Below are 17,040 nucleotides of genomic sequence, written 5' to 3'. Positions count from 1 at the left end.
GGGCCTGCTTTCAACAGGAGTTACAAGTTTGGCACACAGCAGCAGTGTTAGTGCTGGGAACATAGAGTTCTTACTTTGTAAGAGGCAGCAATTGTTCTTTGACTGCCGGAGAGATTAGCTTTGTGAATCCACCCATGTTGTTTCAAGAAACTTTAATTGGCAAGCAGTCCTCTGAGTTTTTTGGAGGTTTACCAGTCAGCCATGCTGACTGCTATTAACACAGAAAGTAGACATTTCTGGCTTGCCAATTAACAGAACATCATTTATACAGTGAAAGCATTGGACACCAAAGCAATTTTCTCTAACATTTTACGAGCATTTAAGGTTCAAAGATGTAATACACTGTTAATACCAATTATACATTCTCACACACAATGAATCCACCCAAACCACATAGTTACCTTGACTTTTTTTCTCTGCACTGCAAGTTTTGTCCAAACTCTATCAAGTGCTTTTTTTTTTTTGCAAAAACACAGTTTTACATAGGCACTGCAGCTGCCAGGAGACCACCTGTCTCCTCAGCTGGGAGTTTAGGGAATGCAGGGCAATGCAGAGGAGGCAGGCCCCCAGGGAGGTTTTTATTCCTTAAAGCAGCTGAGACCTGGAGTGAGAACAATAGACAGATCAGGGAATACGCATGCACCAGTAGGCATAGTTTTGCACTTACTGTTGGTTTTAAGTGTCTGTGATGGTCAAGTGGTTTTATTTTTATTTTATTTATTTATTTATTTATTTATTTATTTATTTATTTTTGAGATGGTGTCTCGTTCTGTCACCCAGCCTGGAGTGTAATGGCACGATCTCTGCTCACTGCAACCTCCACCTCCCAGGTTCAAACGATTCTCCTGCCTCAGTCTTTTGAGTAGCTGGGACTACAGGCGCATGACACCATGCCCAGCCAATTTTTGTATTTTTAGCAGAGACAGGGTTCCACCATGTGGGCCAGGCTGGTCTCGAACTCCTGACCTCAGATGATCCGCCCCACCCCCCCTCGGCCTCCCAAAGTGCTAGGATTACAGGCATAAGCCATTGTGCCCAGCCATTTTTGTCTAATTAATTAATTAATTAATTTTTTTTTTTTGAGACAGAGTCTTGCTCTGTCTCCCAGGCTGGAGGGCAGTGGCACAATCTCGGCTCACTGCAACCTCTGCCTCCCAGGTTCAAGCAATTCTCCTGCCTCAGCCTCCCGAATATCTGGGATTACAGGCATGTACCACCATGCCAGGCTTATTTTTGTATTTTTAGTAGAGACAGGATTTCGCCATGTTGGCAAGGCTGGTTTCGAACTCCTGACCTCAGGTAATCCACCCACCTCAGCCTCCTAAAGTGCTGGGATTATAGGCGTGAGCCACCATGCCCGGCTGGTTAAGTGGTTTTAGAGTATACAACTAAACCCTAAAGGGCCAAGGCAGAAAGCCACATATCTCACCAGAATCCTCCCAGGAGATGCAGGGAGGCAAGCTGGAAGTGGCCTAGGGGAGCACCTCCTCACAAGCTTCTAGGAGGAGGAAGGACCTTCACGTCCCAGGAAGGACCACAGGGAATTCTGCCAAGATTCAGATTAACTGTGGTTCAAGCTGGACATGGTGGCTTACGCCTATAATCCCAGCACTTTGAGAGGCTGAGGTGGGTGCATCACCTGAGGTCAGGGTTCAAGACCAGCCTGGCTTACATAGTGAAACCCCGTCTATACTAAAAAATCAGCTGGGCGTGGTGGCAGGCGCCTGTAATCCCAGCTACTTGGGAGGCTGAGGCAGGAGAATCACTTGAACCTGGGAGGCGGAGGTTGCAGTGAGCCGAGACCATGCCACAGCACTCCAGCCTGAGCAACAGAGCAAAACTCCATCTCAAAAAGAAAAAAAAAAACAAACAAAAACTGTGGTTCAAAACTTGCCTGCATGGCCTATGTGGATATGTGCAAGGTCACCAGGATGTTGTGTTGAAGCTATTCCCCAAAGATATCAGATACCACATAGTCTCCAAAACTCCACTTATAAGCTATTTAGAGAGAAAAAAATATACCTTACCTCTATACAGACCCACTGAAAGTCTCACGTTGCCCCCAGGGATTCCCCAGACAACACCTGGAGAACAGCTGCTCTATGCTGTAGACCAAGGGGCAGAATGGCTTGTTCACAAGTGTACATATATTCATATTTATTAGGTACTTCCAAATGGCTCCCCAGGATGGCTCCATCCTCCACAACTTGATCAATGCTCAGGATTGTCAAGGCTTTTTAATGTGTCTTAATTTTTTTTTTTTTTTTTGAGACGGAGTCTTGCTCTGTCTCCCGGGCTGGAGTGCAGTGGCCAGATCTCAGCTCACTGCAAGCTCCGCCTCCCGGGTTTTACGCCATTCTCCTGCCTCAGCCTCCCGAGTAGCTGGGACTACAGGCGCCCGCCACCTCGCCCGGCTAGTTTTTTTTTTTTGTATTTTTTAGTAGAGACGGGGTTTCACCATGTTAGCCAGGATGGTCTCGATCTCCTGACCTCGTGATCCGCCCGTCTCGGCCTCCCAAAGTGCTGGGATTACAGGCTTGAGCCACCGCGCCCGGCCAAATGTGTCTTAATTTTTTAAAAAAGCTTCATGCCATGGGAGTGGTCAAGAAAGGCATCCCAAAGAGAACTGAACTATTTAAAAAAAAAAAAAAAAAAAGACCTTTAGGAATAGGTGATTGTCCCCATATACTGGGGATGAAATACCCAGTGTAACCAAATTCCCCAGTAAGATCGCTTAGTTTGGCAATAGTCTCTTCTTTTGAGCACGTTGAAGTTTATTTGCTCAATGAAGGCTGAAATTATAAGTCAGTATATACGTATTACTAAATAGAACTTGAGGTAATTATATGTTTTAGTCAAAAGCAGTTTCTGTGGGCTTGGTATTAAACCCTACTTTGTGATTTGCTAAAGCACAGGATGTTGACTCAAACCAAAACTAGTTTTGTAGTTAATATATGTTGTGTTTCTGTGACTTAATAGTCAACTAGAAAAGCCATCTACGACATTCCCAGCTAATTAAGTTTTAAAAGTTTTTTAAAAAACACTTGTCACCATATTTTCAAAAATACTAACATTTGGATTACTAGTTATAGAAGTGAAATTTCTACTGTGTCATAATCAGCCACGCAGCTGGAGACTTGCCCTCTTTGTACAGCAAAGTTGTGAAAAAAGTATTTGCACTACATTCATTTAAACATTAGGAAAAAAAACCAACCCATGCTTTTCTTTGCTGAGTTGTAGGGTTGTATTATTGGCTAGTGAGAAGCCTGGGAACACCAGGACTTTGTGTGGGCTGACTGCAGGTATCAGATCCAGGATTATACAGGTACTCTTGGAAGTGTCTTGGGATTTTCCTGGTAAGAACAATAGTGATTGCAAAAAAATAGATAAGATGTAAAGTGAAATCAGTAAAACATCTTAGTAGACAGAGGGTGCTGAAATTTTAACGAATGTGTAAAAAGTTCTTCCGATACATTAATTTTCCAGATACCCTTAAAATGTTTAAGGAATATCATTCAAAATACTGTTTGAGAGACATGTGACCATCATTCTCCAAGGGAATGCGGATCATTTAGTGTGCTACTTAAAATTAGGTGTAAATGTATACACTGTAAGAATAAAAATCGATACCATTTCTTTAAAGCTTTCTAAAAGAAAGTTAATTATTTCTAATACTTACATTTTAGGATCTCAAACTATTTTTCTTTTGAAATAACTGCTTTCTACCCTAAGATGTTACTTATTGCTGTCTTCTTTTTAACAGGTGAAGGTATTAAAGCTAGAAATTGGAACTAGAAAATCAAAAGAATCCAAGGTGTCTTAACATGACAGTTGAATTGAACTCATTTGATTACACTTAAAAGTTTATTGCAGTTATTGAATTTTTTTTTTTTTTTTTTTTTTTTTTTGAGTGCAGTGGTGCCATTGATGCTTACTGCAGCCTCAATCTCCCAGGCTCAAGAAATCTTCCCACCTCGGCTTCCAGAGTAGCTGGGACTACAGGTGCATGCCACGCCTTATTTTATTTTTTATTTTTTCAATATAAACGAGGTCTTGCTATGTCATCCAGTCTGGTCTTCAACTCCAGTGATCCTCCCACCTTAGCCTTCCAAAGTGCTGGAATTACAGGCATGAGTCACCAAACCCAGCCACCAATTTTACTTTAGGTAAACTTTTATTTTCAAGAAGCTTTTGTTGGTGTTGCAAGTGTAAATCATGACTGTTTTATAAAATGTTCTATAAATATAACCACTATTCTTTGTAAGCCATTTAAAATAAATTTTAAAGTCTTTCACGTAAAAAAAAAAAAAAAAAATTTTTTTAGAGATGGGGGTCTCACTATGTTACCCAGGCTGTTCTAAAACTCCTGAGCTCAAGTGATCCTCCTGCCTCAGCCTCCCAAGTAGCTGGGACTACAAACACATATCACCATGCTTGGCATGTGTCTTGATTTTATAATCAGAAAATAAAACAGTATTTAAAAAATATGTCAGGGTTGGGAAATAATTATTTCAATAAAAAGTGCTGGGTCAATTGGATATCCATATGAAAAAAGAAAAAAAGAAACTCGATCCCTACCTCTCATCATCAACAGAGGTGATCTCACCAACATAATATGAAGAGAGAGAAGCCAGGCAAAAAGAATATGTATCATATTATTCCACTTTTTTAAAGCTCAAAAGCAAGGCCGGGCACGGTAGCGCAGGCCTGTAATCACAGCACTTTAGGAGGCTAGTGGTTCACCTGAGGTCAGAAGTTCAAGACCAGCCCGACCAACATGGAGAAACCCCGTCTCTACTGAAAATACAAAATTAGGCCGGGAAAGGTGGCTCACACCTATAATCCCAGCACTTTGGGAGTTCAAGGCAGGTAGATCACGAGGTCGGGAGATCGAGACCATCCTAGCTAATACGAAGAAACCCTGTCTCTACTAAAAATGCAAAAAATTAGTCAGGCATGATGGCACGCACCTATAGTCCCAGCTACTCAGGAGACTGAGGCAGGAGAATCACTTGAACCCAGGAGGCTGAGGTTGCAGTAAGCCCAGACCGTACCACTGTACTCCAGCCTGGGCAACAGACCGAGACTTTGCCTCAAAAAAAAAAAAAAAAAAAAAAAAAATTAGCCAGTGTAGTGGCACATGCCTGTAATCCTAGCTACTCAGGAGGCTGAGGCAGGAGAATCACTGGAACCGAGGAGGTGGAGGTTGTGGTGGGCCAAGATCGTGCCAGTGCACTCCAGCATGGGCAACGAGAGTGAAACTCCATCTCAAAAAAAAAATAAATAAAAATAAAAAATAAAATAAATAAAGTTCAAAATCAGGCAAAATGTCTGCATGCTAAAAATCAAGATACTGGGCCAAGCATGGTAGCTCACGTCTGTAATCCCAGCACTTCCGAAGGCCAAGGTAGGCAGATCATGAGGTAAGGAGTTCAAGACCAGCCTGGCCAATATGGTGAAACTTGGTCTCTACTAAAAATACAAAAATTAGCTGGGCGTGGTGGCAGGCGCCTGTAGTCCCAGCTACTCAGGAGGCTGAGGCAGAAGAATCGTTTGAACCTGAGAGGCAGAGGTTGCAGTAAGCAGAGATCATTCCACTGCACTCCAGCCTGGGTGACAGAGCAAAGACTCTGTCTCAAAAGAAAAAAAAAAAAAAAATCAGGATATTGGGCCGGGTGGAGTGGCTCATGCCTGTAATCCCAGTACTTTGGGAGGTGGAGGCGGGAGGATCACTTGAGGTCAGGAATTTGAGATGAGCCCGGCCAACATGGCAAAACCCTGTCTCTACTAAAAATACAAAAATCAGTTAGGTACGGTGGTGTGCTCCTGTAATCCCAGCTACTCGGGAGGCTGAGGCAGGAGAATTGCTTGAACCCGGGAGGCGGAGGTTGCAGTGAGCTGAGATTGCGCCACTGCACTCCAGCCTAGGTGACAGCGTGAGAATCTCCCTAAAAAAAAAAAAAAAAAAAAAAAGGGCCGGGCCCGGTGGTTTACGCCTGTAATCCCAGCACTTTGGGAGGCTGAGGCGGGCAGATGATGAGGTCAGGAGATCAAGACCATACTGGCTAACACAGTGAAACCCTGTCTCTACTAAAAATACAAAAACGTTAGCCAGGCGTGGCGGTGGGCGCCTGTAGCCCCAGCTACTCGGGAGGCTGAGGCAGGAGAATGGCGTGAACCCGGGAGGCGGAGCTTGCAGTGAGCCGAGATCGCGTCACTGCACTCCATCCTGGGCGACAGAGCGAGACTCCGTCTCAAAAAAAAAAAAAAAAAAAAAAAATCAGGATATTGGTAATTTCTGGGAGGACAGAATGGGTAATAATTGTGAGTGGCGTGAGCTGGACCTCTGGGGTACTTGTAATTTATATTTTTGATCCCAGTGCTGATTCCACACAGGGGTGTTCAGTTTGTGAAAATGCATCCATCTGTACCTTTATGAGACGTGCGCTTTTTCCATTTGAATGTTATACTATACAAAAGGGGGTGGGAAGGTAGAAAATTATAAGCCCCCTCAAAAAATCAAATGTGTTGTTTTATGTTAAAGCATCATATATACTCAAAAAATAAAGCTATAATCTCATACATAGAGAGAGAAGAAAAGAAATATGTGTGTGTGTTTTGAAGTATTCTTATGGACAGACTATATTTTACTAACTAGATCTTTATCTGATAAACAATTACTGAGAAAAGCATGGTGCCAAAAAGCTAGCTGCACAAAGCCTGTAGCCTAGTAAATTAATGTTATATTTCTTTCCTTTTTTTTTTTTTTTTTGAGGTGGAGTCTCGCTCTACTACTCAGCCTGGAGTGCAGTGGTGCCATCTCGTCTCACTGCAACCTTCGCCTCCTGGATTCAAGCGATTCTCCTGCCTCAGCCTCCTGAGTAGCTGAGATTACAGGCATCTGCCACCACGCCTGACTAATTTTTGTATTTTAGTATAGACGGGGTTTCACCATGTTGATCAAGTTGGCCTTGAGCTCCTGACCTCAGATGATCCGCCCGCCTTGGCCTCCCAAAGTGCTGGGATTACAGGTGTGAGCCATTGCGCCTGGCCTTTTAATCTTATTTTTCTTAAAGATGATAAAGGAATGATTAACAGCTTTTTTCTGTTCATTCATTTAAACATCTGAGTGCCAATAATATGCCAAACACTGTGCTAGGTAAAGGCATGGAAAACTGAATTTCACTGCATCAGTTTCTAAGACAAGAAACTACCCAGCCGTGGAATGCACTGACTCACAATAGCAGGCAGTAAGTTTCCTGCCACTGGGGGTGTTTCAGCAGAGAGGGAGAAGACCAGCTCTTTGGCACAACAAAGAATCCATCCTTGCGTTGACATGGTGCAAAAGGACAAAGAATCTCTAGATGTCTATTATGTGCCCAGCACTTCACACGTGCCATCTGTCATCTATCCCCACAGTCATCCTGGAGGAATGAACTGTTATGTTTTCCATTTTACAGGTGAAAATATTGAGACTGAAAGGTTAGATGATGTTCCCAAGGTCAGAGAGCTAGGGTGTGCATGTGGGTATTTGCTTTAGGTGGGTTTTTTGTTTGTTTGTTTTGTTTTGTTTTGTTTTTTGAGATGGAGTTTTGCCCTTGTTGCCCAGGCTAGAGTGCAATGGCATGATCTCAGCTCACCACAACCTCTGCCTCCCGGGTTCAAGTGATTCTCCTGCCTAAGCCTTCAGAGTAGCTGGAATTACAGGCATGCACCACCACGCCCAGCTAATTTTGTATTTTTAGTAGCGACGGGGTTTCTCCATGTTGGTCAGGCTGGTCTTGAACTTTCGACCTCAGGTCCTTTAGGCATTTGTTTAACAAAGCACATTCCTTACAGCCCAAAATCCTTTAAACCTTACATCACCACAGCGATGTCTCTTGCAAGGACAAGGTTGGGGGTAGGGTCACAGATTAACAGCATCTCAAATACAGAGCCAAATGGAGTCTCTTAAATTTACTTCTTTCTATATAAACACAGTAACAGGCTGATCTCTCTTTTCCCCACAGGTCTTGAACTTTCGACCTCAGGTGATCCGCCCGCCTTGGCCTCCCAAAGTGCTGGGATTACAGGCGTGAGCCACTGCCCCTGGCTGGTCTTTGGTTTTTATGAGCCCACTCACCTTTGTTTGTTTAAATAGGGTTTCACCCTGTAACCCAGGCTGGAGTGCAGTGGCGCAATCTCAGCTCACTGCAACCTCTGCCTTCCAGGCTCAAGAAATCCTCCCACCTCAACCTCCCGAGTAGCTGGCACTACAGGCATGCACCACCACACCCAGCTAATTTTTGTATTTTTAGTAGGGACAGGGTTTGCCATGTTGCCCAGGCTGGTCTCAAACTCTTGAGCTCAAGTAATCCACCCGCCTGGCTTCCCAAAGTCCTGGGATGACAGGTATGAGACATCACACCTGACCATATTCTTGTTTCCAACAATCCCTAAACACAAGCCCACAAGTTAAATCTGCTACCTACCTTACGAAACTGTGATGTGTCCCAATGCCAGAGGAAATGCCCGGAGTTATGGGCTTTTCTGAGTTAAGTCTTTTAGTAAGCAGTGGAATTTTATGGGAATTGTACCTGCAGGCAGACCGCACCCAGTTGGCCAGCCACCCATGGGACCGGACCAAGCTTCTCTGTGTGTTAACAACACGCTTGGCCCCTCTCTCGAATGTCACCTCCCCATGAGCAGGAACAGCTCCACAGCATTCCCCCACCACCACACACAGAGTAGAGCTCCTTAATTCCCCGCTGGGGGTTCCACTGAGAATGGGGATGCTGTCTTGGACCTCTTGGCCCTGCTGCCTTACCCTGTGTCCTCCTGGATGGAACACTGCCCTCGCCACCTCTGTGTCACATTCGCACACACTCACCACACTCACACGCGGCCTCCCTGAGTTAAGGGCTCGGTAGTGGTGAGAGAGAGGAGGCAAGACAAGTGAGACTGCAGCCTGAGGAAATTGCTCTCATAGTTTATTTCTCAGAGCCCAGAAGCCTGAGCCAGAGTAGGGCACACACTAGGACTCTGTCCTGGGTACAAGATTCCCCAAAAAATCCTTGATTTTCTGGCCAATTTTTTTAAGCCCTCTGCCAATCTTCTCTTTAGCTTTCCGGAAGAAATTGCCCAGCCGGGCAAATCTCCTATTATCCTGGGGTTGTATACAGGAAGAAACAGGTTCCTTGTCAGGGGTGTACCCAGGGTCAATCCAAGACACCTCCCCACCTAGATGCCCCTCTTCGTGGGCCCCCGCAGGAACTTTGGGGCCCCAGTTCAACCTCTGACTGTGACCTTTGAAGCTTGTGATTGAATCCCTACACCAAGTAAAAAGATGAGAAACCTGCCGGGCGCGGTGGCTCAAGCCTGTAATCCCAGCACTTTGGGAGGCCGAGACGGGTGGATCACGAGGTCAGGAGATCGAGACCATCCTGGCTAATACAGTGAAACCCCGTCTCTACTAAAAATACAAAAACTAGCCAGGCGAGGTGGCGGGCGCCTGTAGTCCCAGCTACTCGGGAGGCTGAGGCAGGAGAATGGCGTAAACCCGGGAGGCGGAGCTTGCAGTGAGCTGAGATCCGGCCACTGCACTCCAGTCCGGGCGACAGAGCGAGACTCCGCCAAAAAAAAAAAAAAAAAAAAAAAAAAAGATGAGAAACCTGAGTCCCGGAGATGGTGAGGGGCTCTGCAGGTCACACAGCTCAGCCCAGAAACACTGAGATGGGAACACAGGGCTGAGCTGAGTACTCTAAGACAGTGGCTCTCAAACTTTACAGGAGCCGGAATCTCCTGGAAAGCTTATCAAAATACGAATTTCTGGGCCCTACCCAGCATCTGTCTGAGTAGATCTGAGTGGGGCCTGAGAATCTGCATGTCTAATGAGTCCCCAGGAAGGGCTACACTTTCAGAGCTACGCCTTAGGATTCCAGAGCCAGCCCCAGAGATGGAGCTCAGGTTGGGGGAAGAGCCCTGGGTAGGAGGGGCTTTCTCTGCCCTGGGTTGGGGGGTAGTTAGTTGACACATAGGATGGTCCACACTCTATGCTCCCATCAGCCCCTGCATCCCAGAACAGCCCACTCACCTTATCACAACTGATGTCAAAGGAGTCCCTGGCCTGGTTTAGGGTCACTGTCCCCACACACCGCTTCACCAGCTGGAAAGGAGAAGCTCAAGGTCAAACTTGAAACCATTTGCCACAACCTCCCAGCCCCATCCCAGTGGGAAATACTCCTCAGGTGCCCCTTGTTCAGCTTCTTGGGAGGCACCCACCAACACCCCCAGCCCCAAGCCTCACCCCGTCCTCCTTGAAGTCACAATCCTGCGGTGACTTCTGTGTTGTCCTGGGGCACACTGTCTCCTTCACTGTGAAGCTCACAGGCTTTGGGGTGTCTGGGTCCCCATCCTAGTCAGAGAAGGAAATGGGGAGGCCCATTCTTGTATTTTCTGATTTGTGTCCATGACCTTCCCACCAAGAGGACAGGCTTTCAACAGTACCTGATGTGCGATGGGCACTGGGCACTGGGCTCGGCACTGGGGTACTGAGGGGAGCAAGACTGAGCCATACCTACCCTCCTAGGTGAACAGTGAATAGGAGCAGACCTCAGATGAGCTCTAACAAGGAGCCCCTCCCACTCTGGGCAAGGGAAGTCGGGGAGCTTCCTGGGGGACAAGACATACCCACTGGAACCTAAAGTCTGGACAGAGTTCTTCCCTGTGTGGGGTAAGGTGGTACAGCAGAGACTTAAAGCAGAGGAGGTCACTGCCCAGAGCCAATGACTCCACTCTAGTGCCTGGAGCTCTACACCTGCATGGGGTTGGGGTGAGGGTATCTCTGCCACCGTAGGAATTCTAAGACAGGAAGCTCTCATGCTGAGAGGAGATACGAGCTCTAGAAGGTTCCCTGGAAAAGACGGGACCACACTTAAAGAGGGAGATGCCCTCCTGGCAGGCAGTGCAGCAGGAGCAGAAGGAACAACAGGTGGCCAAGCCTAGCCAGAGCAGAGCAGAACCTCGCCAGAAGCTCACCATCGTGGGCCTCGGGTCCAGGTCCAGGAGGCGGTAGAGGTTGGCATCCGAGGACCGCTGGTTGATGCCATCTATAGCACGAAGCACAGCTTCCTGGTAGCTGAGGACCTGGGCAACGATGGCCAGAGGCATCACCAGGCCCAACAGCAGCAGCACCAGTGACCACCGCCCCAGGGAGGGGCCATGCCTTTGGGTCTTCATGGTCCCCATGTCTGCCTCCCTCTAGCCCACAGGAGCCTCCTTTATGCCCAACCTGAGCCTGATGCAAAGGCCCAACCAGGAACCTTCCTGACCCACCCATCCCTGGCTGCCTGCCAGGGTGTGGGCTGGGGTTTGCTTCAGCCCCTGGCTATTGCTTCACAGGACTTGCTGGGCAGTGAGTGAGGTCTGCTTCGTGTGCAAGACAAGGAAGTGGTTTCTCCATCTCTCTGACAACCTCCCAGACCCGACAGGAGATTGTCATAGCCAGGGTTGCTCAAGAGCATTAAGTCCCTCAAGAGAGGAAGAGAGCCAGGTGCCTATTCTACATCCTTCTACTCTTCAGGAGTCAGGGTGATGGATTTAGTTGTTTACTGCTAAATCTCCAGCTCTAGGCATTGCCTGGCATCCAGTAGGCATCGATTAAGAATTGATTAATGAGGCAGGGCATGGTGGCTCACACCAATAATCCAAGCACTTTGGGAGGCCGAGGTGGGCAGATCACCTGAGATAAGGAGTTCGAGACAAGCCTCGTCTACATGGTGAAACCGCATCTCTACTAAAAATACAAAAATTAGCCACGCATTGTGGCTCACACCTGTAGTCCCAGCTACAGACTGAAGCATGAGAATCGCTTGAACCCACTGAACCCGGGAAGCAGAAGTTGCACTTAGCTAAGATCCTGCCACTGCATTCCAGCCTGGGTAACAGAGTGAGACTCAGTATGAAAAAAACAAAAAACAAAAAAAAGAACTGGTGAATGAAGACAGTAGCCACCCCCAACCTAGAGACTCACCCTTGCAAGGGACAAGTTGCCCTTTCTATTCAAGGCCATACCACTTGCTCTCTGGACCCAGCTGTCAGCCAGACAGAGGCTCTGCTCCATCTATCCCCTTCTGCATCCTTCTTCACTATTTTTCTCAGTCTCAAAATGTTCCCAAGACCCTCCAGACATGGCCTTTCACCCTGGCTTCTCTCAAGCCAAGTCTTAGGAAGGTTGTCTACACTTGTTGACCCCATCTTTTCACTCTTCTTCATACTGGAGGCCACTGCAGAATGGCCAACCCGCCCCGGGTCCGCTGGCCACCCTCAAGCCTGGTGTTCGTCTGCACAGACAGTGGTGAGCCTTCCTTCCTGCTGCCCCAGTCTCCCCTGATGCCACTCTCCTGCTGTCCCTCCTGCCTCCCTGGTGGCTCCTTCTTGGTCTCCCCCAAGGACTGTCTTCTTAATATTGAGAGCGTGTGGGGTCACCTCCTGGGCTGCTTCTCTTCCCTGGCCTTGGGTTTCCCTGGGGACACCCTCTCCCAGAACACCAGTTATAATAGGCAGACACCACCCGGTCTGTATCTCTGAGTTCAAGACTCCCATGAACATCCTAGTTGTCCCCACTGGGCCCCCTTGACTGCTCTTCTGCTGAGTGTCCGCTGCATGAGCCCTGAAGCAACTCGGCTCCTTCCTTCTGAAAGCACTCCCCTCTGGCCTCCCCCTCCACCCCTGCCTGGCTCCTGCCACCATCTCTCCCATGCAGTGCTGCCCCAGCCTCCAGACTCCACCTTCTCTAGGTGTCAGGCTCTCCTCAGACCATAGTCCACCCTCCACACCATTGTCCAGAGGTTCCTTTAAACCACTGATTTGGTCATTTCAACCCTCTACCTTCAGGAGCCCACACACCCCCCTAGGCTGGCATCAGGGCCTGTGGCCTTTTTGTTCCCACTGCCCTCACCCCATCCCTGCACACCCCAAGTGCCAGACTGTCACGTAGGCCTCCATCACATAGGCTCATCTGAGCCTCCTACTCTTTCTCCCAGCTCTGCCCCGATCCTTCTGTTGGGCCTGCCCTTTCACCTCATGAAGCTTTCCCTGACCTCCAACCAGGCACAGCAATCTCCTCTTTGCCCCTACAGCTTCCAGGAAGTCTCTCCTGATGCGACCTCAAATTACTCCCTGATTGGTGCTCTGGCTGAGACACCAAGCTGGGATGCCTGGCTGGTGTTGGGAGAGGGAGAGAGCACAGCCGGGAGAGATAAAGGGCCAAAGTGATAGAGGGGTCCAGCGTCCATGAGGCAAATTCCAGTCCCAGCTCCTCTGTGGACTGGCCATGTGACCCTGAGGCCTGGGGTACCTCTTGACCTCAGTTGGCCTGTGGGACACTTGGGGGCTTGGACAGCAGGGCTCCTAGAAGGTGGAAGCCTGGATGAAGGCCACTGGTTGCACACCTGGCCTTGAGAGAAGGAAGAAGTGGACTTCTGTGCAACCTGGTTTCGCAGCTCAAGTGTTGCCCCAGTGGCCTCTTGGTCAAGCAGAGCTTGCACATCAGGCCATTTATGGCTGTTGGGAAAAGGGCCATCCAGGGATATCAGTCCTCTCAGGACTCTCCTGCTTCCTCCCTGCTTCTGACTGGCTTTAGGATCCCCAAGAAGCCAAACCGGGGGAGAAGCAGATGACAATGTTAGTTCTTAGGTTAGGGCATGAGACCTGCATGCTCCTGTGTTCCTCTAGGTCAGATCTGGCATATTCAGAGCCCCTTTCCAACTGCCTCAAGAGGACATTCCACCTCGGCCAGTGCTGGACACGCCCTCACATGAAATCAGCCAGAGCCCAAGCAGCTTGCATAGGCCCTTTGATACAACTGCAGAAGTCTGGACTCAGGGGCACCTGCTTTCCCTCTCAGGGCCATCGCACAAGGTTCCAGGAGTGAGTCCTGCCCTTGGTACATGCAGGTTGGTGTCTACTACCTGAGGTAGGGAGGCTGACTTTAGACCTTTAGAACCCATGGCTGCTGCCCCTTCCTCCTAGGGAGGGAGAAAGGAGGCTCTCACCAGCTCACCTTTTTCATAATGGCTCACCCCATTAATACAGTGATCAGAAGATTGTAGGCAAGGCGGAATGAGAAAGAAAAAGTGAGGCTTGGCTGGGCGCAGTGGCTCACGCCCGTAATCCTAGCACTTTGGAAGGCCAAGGTGGGTGGATCAGGAGGTCAGGAGATCAAGACCATGTTGGCTAACACGGTGAAACCCCATCTCTAGCCAGGTGGAGTAGCACGTGCCTATAGTCCCAGCTCATCGGGAGGCTGAGGCAGGAGAATCACTTGAACTCCGGAAGCGGAGGTTGCAGTGAGCCAGGATTGCACCACTGCACTCCAGCCTGTGTGACAGTGAGACTCTGTTTCAAAAAAAAAAAAAAAAAAAGGCCGGGCGCGGTGGCTCAAGCCTGTAATCCCAGCACTTTGGGAGGCCGAGACGGGTGGATCACGAGGTCAGGAGATCGAGACCCTCCTGGCTAACACAGTGAAACCCCGTCTCTACTAAAAATACAAAAAACTAGCCGGGCGCGGTGGCGGGCGCCTGTAGTCCCAGCTACTCGGAGGCTGAGGCGGGGAGAATGGCGGGAACCTGGGAGGCGGAGCTTGCAGTGAGCCGAGATTGCGCCACTGCACTCCAGCCTGGGCGACAGAGCGAGACTCCGTCTCAAAAAAAAAAAAAAAAAAAAAAAAAAAGTAAAAAGTGAGGCTTTTCCACATCAAGACTTGAGAGCTAGATAAATGTCCCTTCACAAAGGCCTGGGCAGCCCCTGTCCCTCTGTCTCTCTGTCTCGGTCTCTCTCTCTCTCTCTCTTTGAATCTCCCACCCCCACTTCTCTAAGTGGCCCCTTCCTCTCCTGCAGACCCAGGAGGCTCCAACTCCTACACAATGTGATCAGGGAACCTGGTGCACTGAGGCTGCTAAAGGCTCTGGGAGACCTTCCACAGATGAGCAGATGATGGAGCTACCCTCTCCCACTCCACAATCCCTCCCCCATTGGCGAACAAGACCCTGCTTAGCCCCCACTCTGCGTTCCCTCTCTGGCTCCGTGTCTGCAGCCCTGGTTGTCCTGGTGGAAGCGTCTACCCCTCAGGCCTGCTTGCCGCTGAGACAACTTTCGTCAGAATGGCCAACTTGTCTGAAAAGTAGAGAACCATGCAGGCAGTTTGTTCATCTCCTTGGGGAGCACTGCGGAGGAAGTCCTGGGATGGGAATCCCAGGAGCCATATCCGTCCCCAGCCTCTGTCTCTGTGGGCAAGCCACTGTCCCTGTCCCTCCCTGTGCCCATAATCTATAGTCAGCACAGAAAGCCCAGGGCTTCGCAGGCAAACAACCTGGGTTCCCTCATCAGGCTGACTGGGTTCCTGCCTCAGCCCTGCCATGACCAGCTGTGTATCTGCATACCGATGTGTCTGCTCTGCACCCACCTCCTCGTCTGTAGAACACGGATGATCATCACAGTGTCTAGTTTGTAGAATTGTTGTAAGAGTCAAATACAACATGGTCTGCGGCCAGTACATGGGAATTGTTTTTGCTGTTATTTATGTGACCTGTTATATTAATACTTCAGAAGTAAACATGGTGCTCCCGAGATAGTAACATGTTTGGCAAAGCATGGTGCTCACACCTGTAATCCCAATGCTTTGGGATTACAAGTAGGAGGATTGCTTCAGGACAGGAGTTCGAGACCAGCCTGGGCAACAGAACGAGGCCCTGTCTCTATAAAAATGTTTTAAAATTAGCTGAGCATGGTGTTGTGCACCTGTGGTCCCAGCTACTTGGGAGACTGAGGTGGGAGGATTGCTTGAGCCCAGAAGATAGAGGCTACCGTGAGCTGTGATCATGCCACTGTATCCAGCCAGGGCAACGGAGAGAGACCCTGACTCAAAAATAGAAAATTGGGGTGACTCAGGCCATGAGCTAACTTCTGGTAAATTGCCTCCCTCCCTGAACCTTTCTTGTGCAAAAATTTGGACTGTAGCCCCAACCTTGTGGACAGCAATGCATTGGAGCAATGCATTGAATAATATACTCAAAGACAGAAGTTTCCTTCCCTAAACCTGGGGCATGGGGCAGGGTATGCTTATACCCTGTGGTGGACAGGGAATGCCAATCACAGGTTCTGCCCAGACTCAGGACAAGTTCCCCTTTCTGCCTTTCTTTCACTTGCAGAATTGTATTGCCAAGAGACCTGGGGTGGATGGTCTCAAGCACCGTCAATTACTAGCTGCGTGACTTTGAGCAAGTTGCCATGTTTTCCTGGTAATGTTCTCATATTTGTAGGATGGGAATGAGATGCCCTGGAGTGTTTGTTCAAATGCAACAGTGAGTGAGAAAGTGCATGTCCACTGTCAAGTCCTGCACTCCTGGGTTGTTTTGGCAAGTGAGGTCACGGTCAGGTCTCCTTACTTGGCAATGGCCTTAGCCCAACTGTTCCCCAACAAGATACATATGCACACATGAAACTGTGCATATGGCCGGGCGAGGTGGCTCATGCCTGTAATTCCAGCACTTTGGGAGGCCAAGGCAGGTGGATCACCTGAGGTTGGGAGTTCAAGACTAGCCTCACCAACATGGAGAAACCCTGCTTTTACTAAAAATACAAATTTGGCTGGGCGTGGTGGCACATGCCTATAATCCCAGCTACTAGGAAGGCTGAGGCAGGAGAATTGCTTGAACCTGGGAGGCGGAGGTCGCGGTGAGCCAAGATTGTGCCATTCACTCCAGCCTGGGAAACAAGAGTGAAACTCCGTCTCAAAAAACAAACAAACAAACAAACAAAAACTGTGCATATGTATCTTGTTGGGGAACCGTGCTCCCCTTCTTGCTAATAACATAACCTACTACCCCTGTCACATTTCAGCTCAGACTCAGCCTCTCCAGGCTGTCGCCTGGATTTCAGCCCCCAGTTGACATCCTCTGTGATGTGCCCCCCACCAACACCAGGCTGGGAGACAACTCACCAACCCCACCTTTAATCTCAGGCTGTGTTTATCTGTCAGGCTAGTCCCAGGGGTAAGACCCC

At 48.7% G+C, this 17,040-nt stretch overlaps 1 protein-coding gene across 4 annotated transcripts; it reads right to left on the bottom strand.

Moving 5' to 3' along the window:
• Positions 1 to 452: 452 nt before the first annotated feature.
• CAMP (cathelicidin antimicrobial peptide) lies at positions 453 to 11,388 on the bottom strand. Of its 4 annotated transcripts, XM_033206097.1 has the most exons (5): positions 11,017 to 11,388; positions 10,286 to 10,393; positions 10,073 to 10,144; positions 1,895 to 1,998; positions 566 to 601 (listed from the first exon to the last, which is right to left on the bottom strand). In XM_033206097.1, the coding sequence occupies exons 1-4, from the start codon at positions 11,224 to 11,226 to the stop codon at positions 1,924 to 1,926; spliced, it is 465 nt and encodes a 154-aa protein (XP_033061988.1). In that variant the 5' UTR covers positions 11,227 to 11,388; the 3' UTR covers positions 566 to 601; positions 1,895 to 1,923. The 4 variants fall into 4 exon arrangements, with proteins under 4 accessions (XP_033061981.1, XP_033061988.1, XP_033061997.1 ...); XM_033206090.1 differs by lacking the exon at positions 1,895 to 1,998 and having other exon boundaries at positions 453 to 601; XM_033206106.1 differs by lacking the exons at positions 566 to 601; positions 1,895 to 1,998 and adding an exon at positions 2,037 to 2,105.
• Positions 11,389 to 17,040: the final 5,652 nt, after the last annotated feature.

This window comes from Trachypithecus francoisi, unplaced genomic scaffold (genome assembly GCF_009764315.1).
Source record: "Trachypithecus francoisi isolate TF-2019V2 unplaced genomic scaffold, Tfra_2.0 Lachesis_group0, whole genome shotgun sequence".
NCBI classification, from domain to species: Eukaryota; Metazoa; Chordata; class Mammalia; order Primates; family Cercopithecidae; genus Trachypithecus; species Trachypithecus francoisi.
This window is presented reverse-complemented; position numbering and strand designations above follow the sequence as displayed.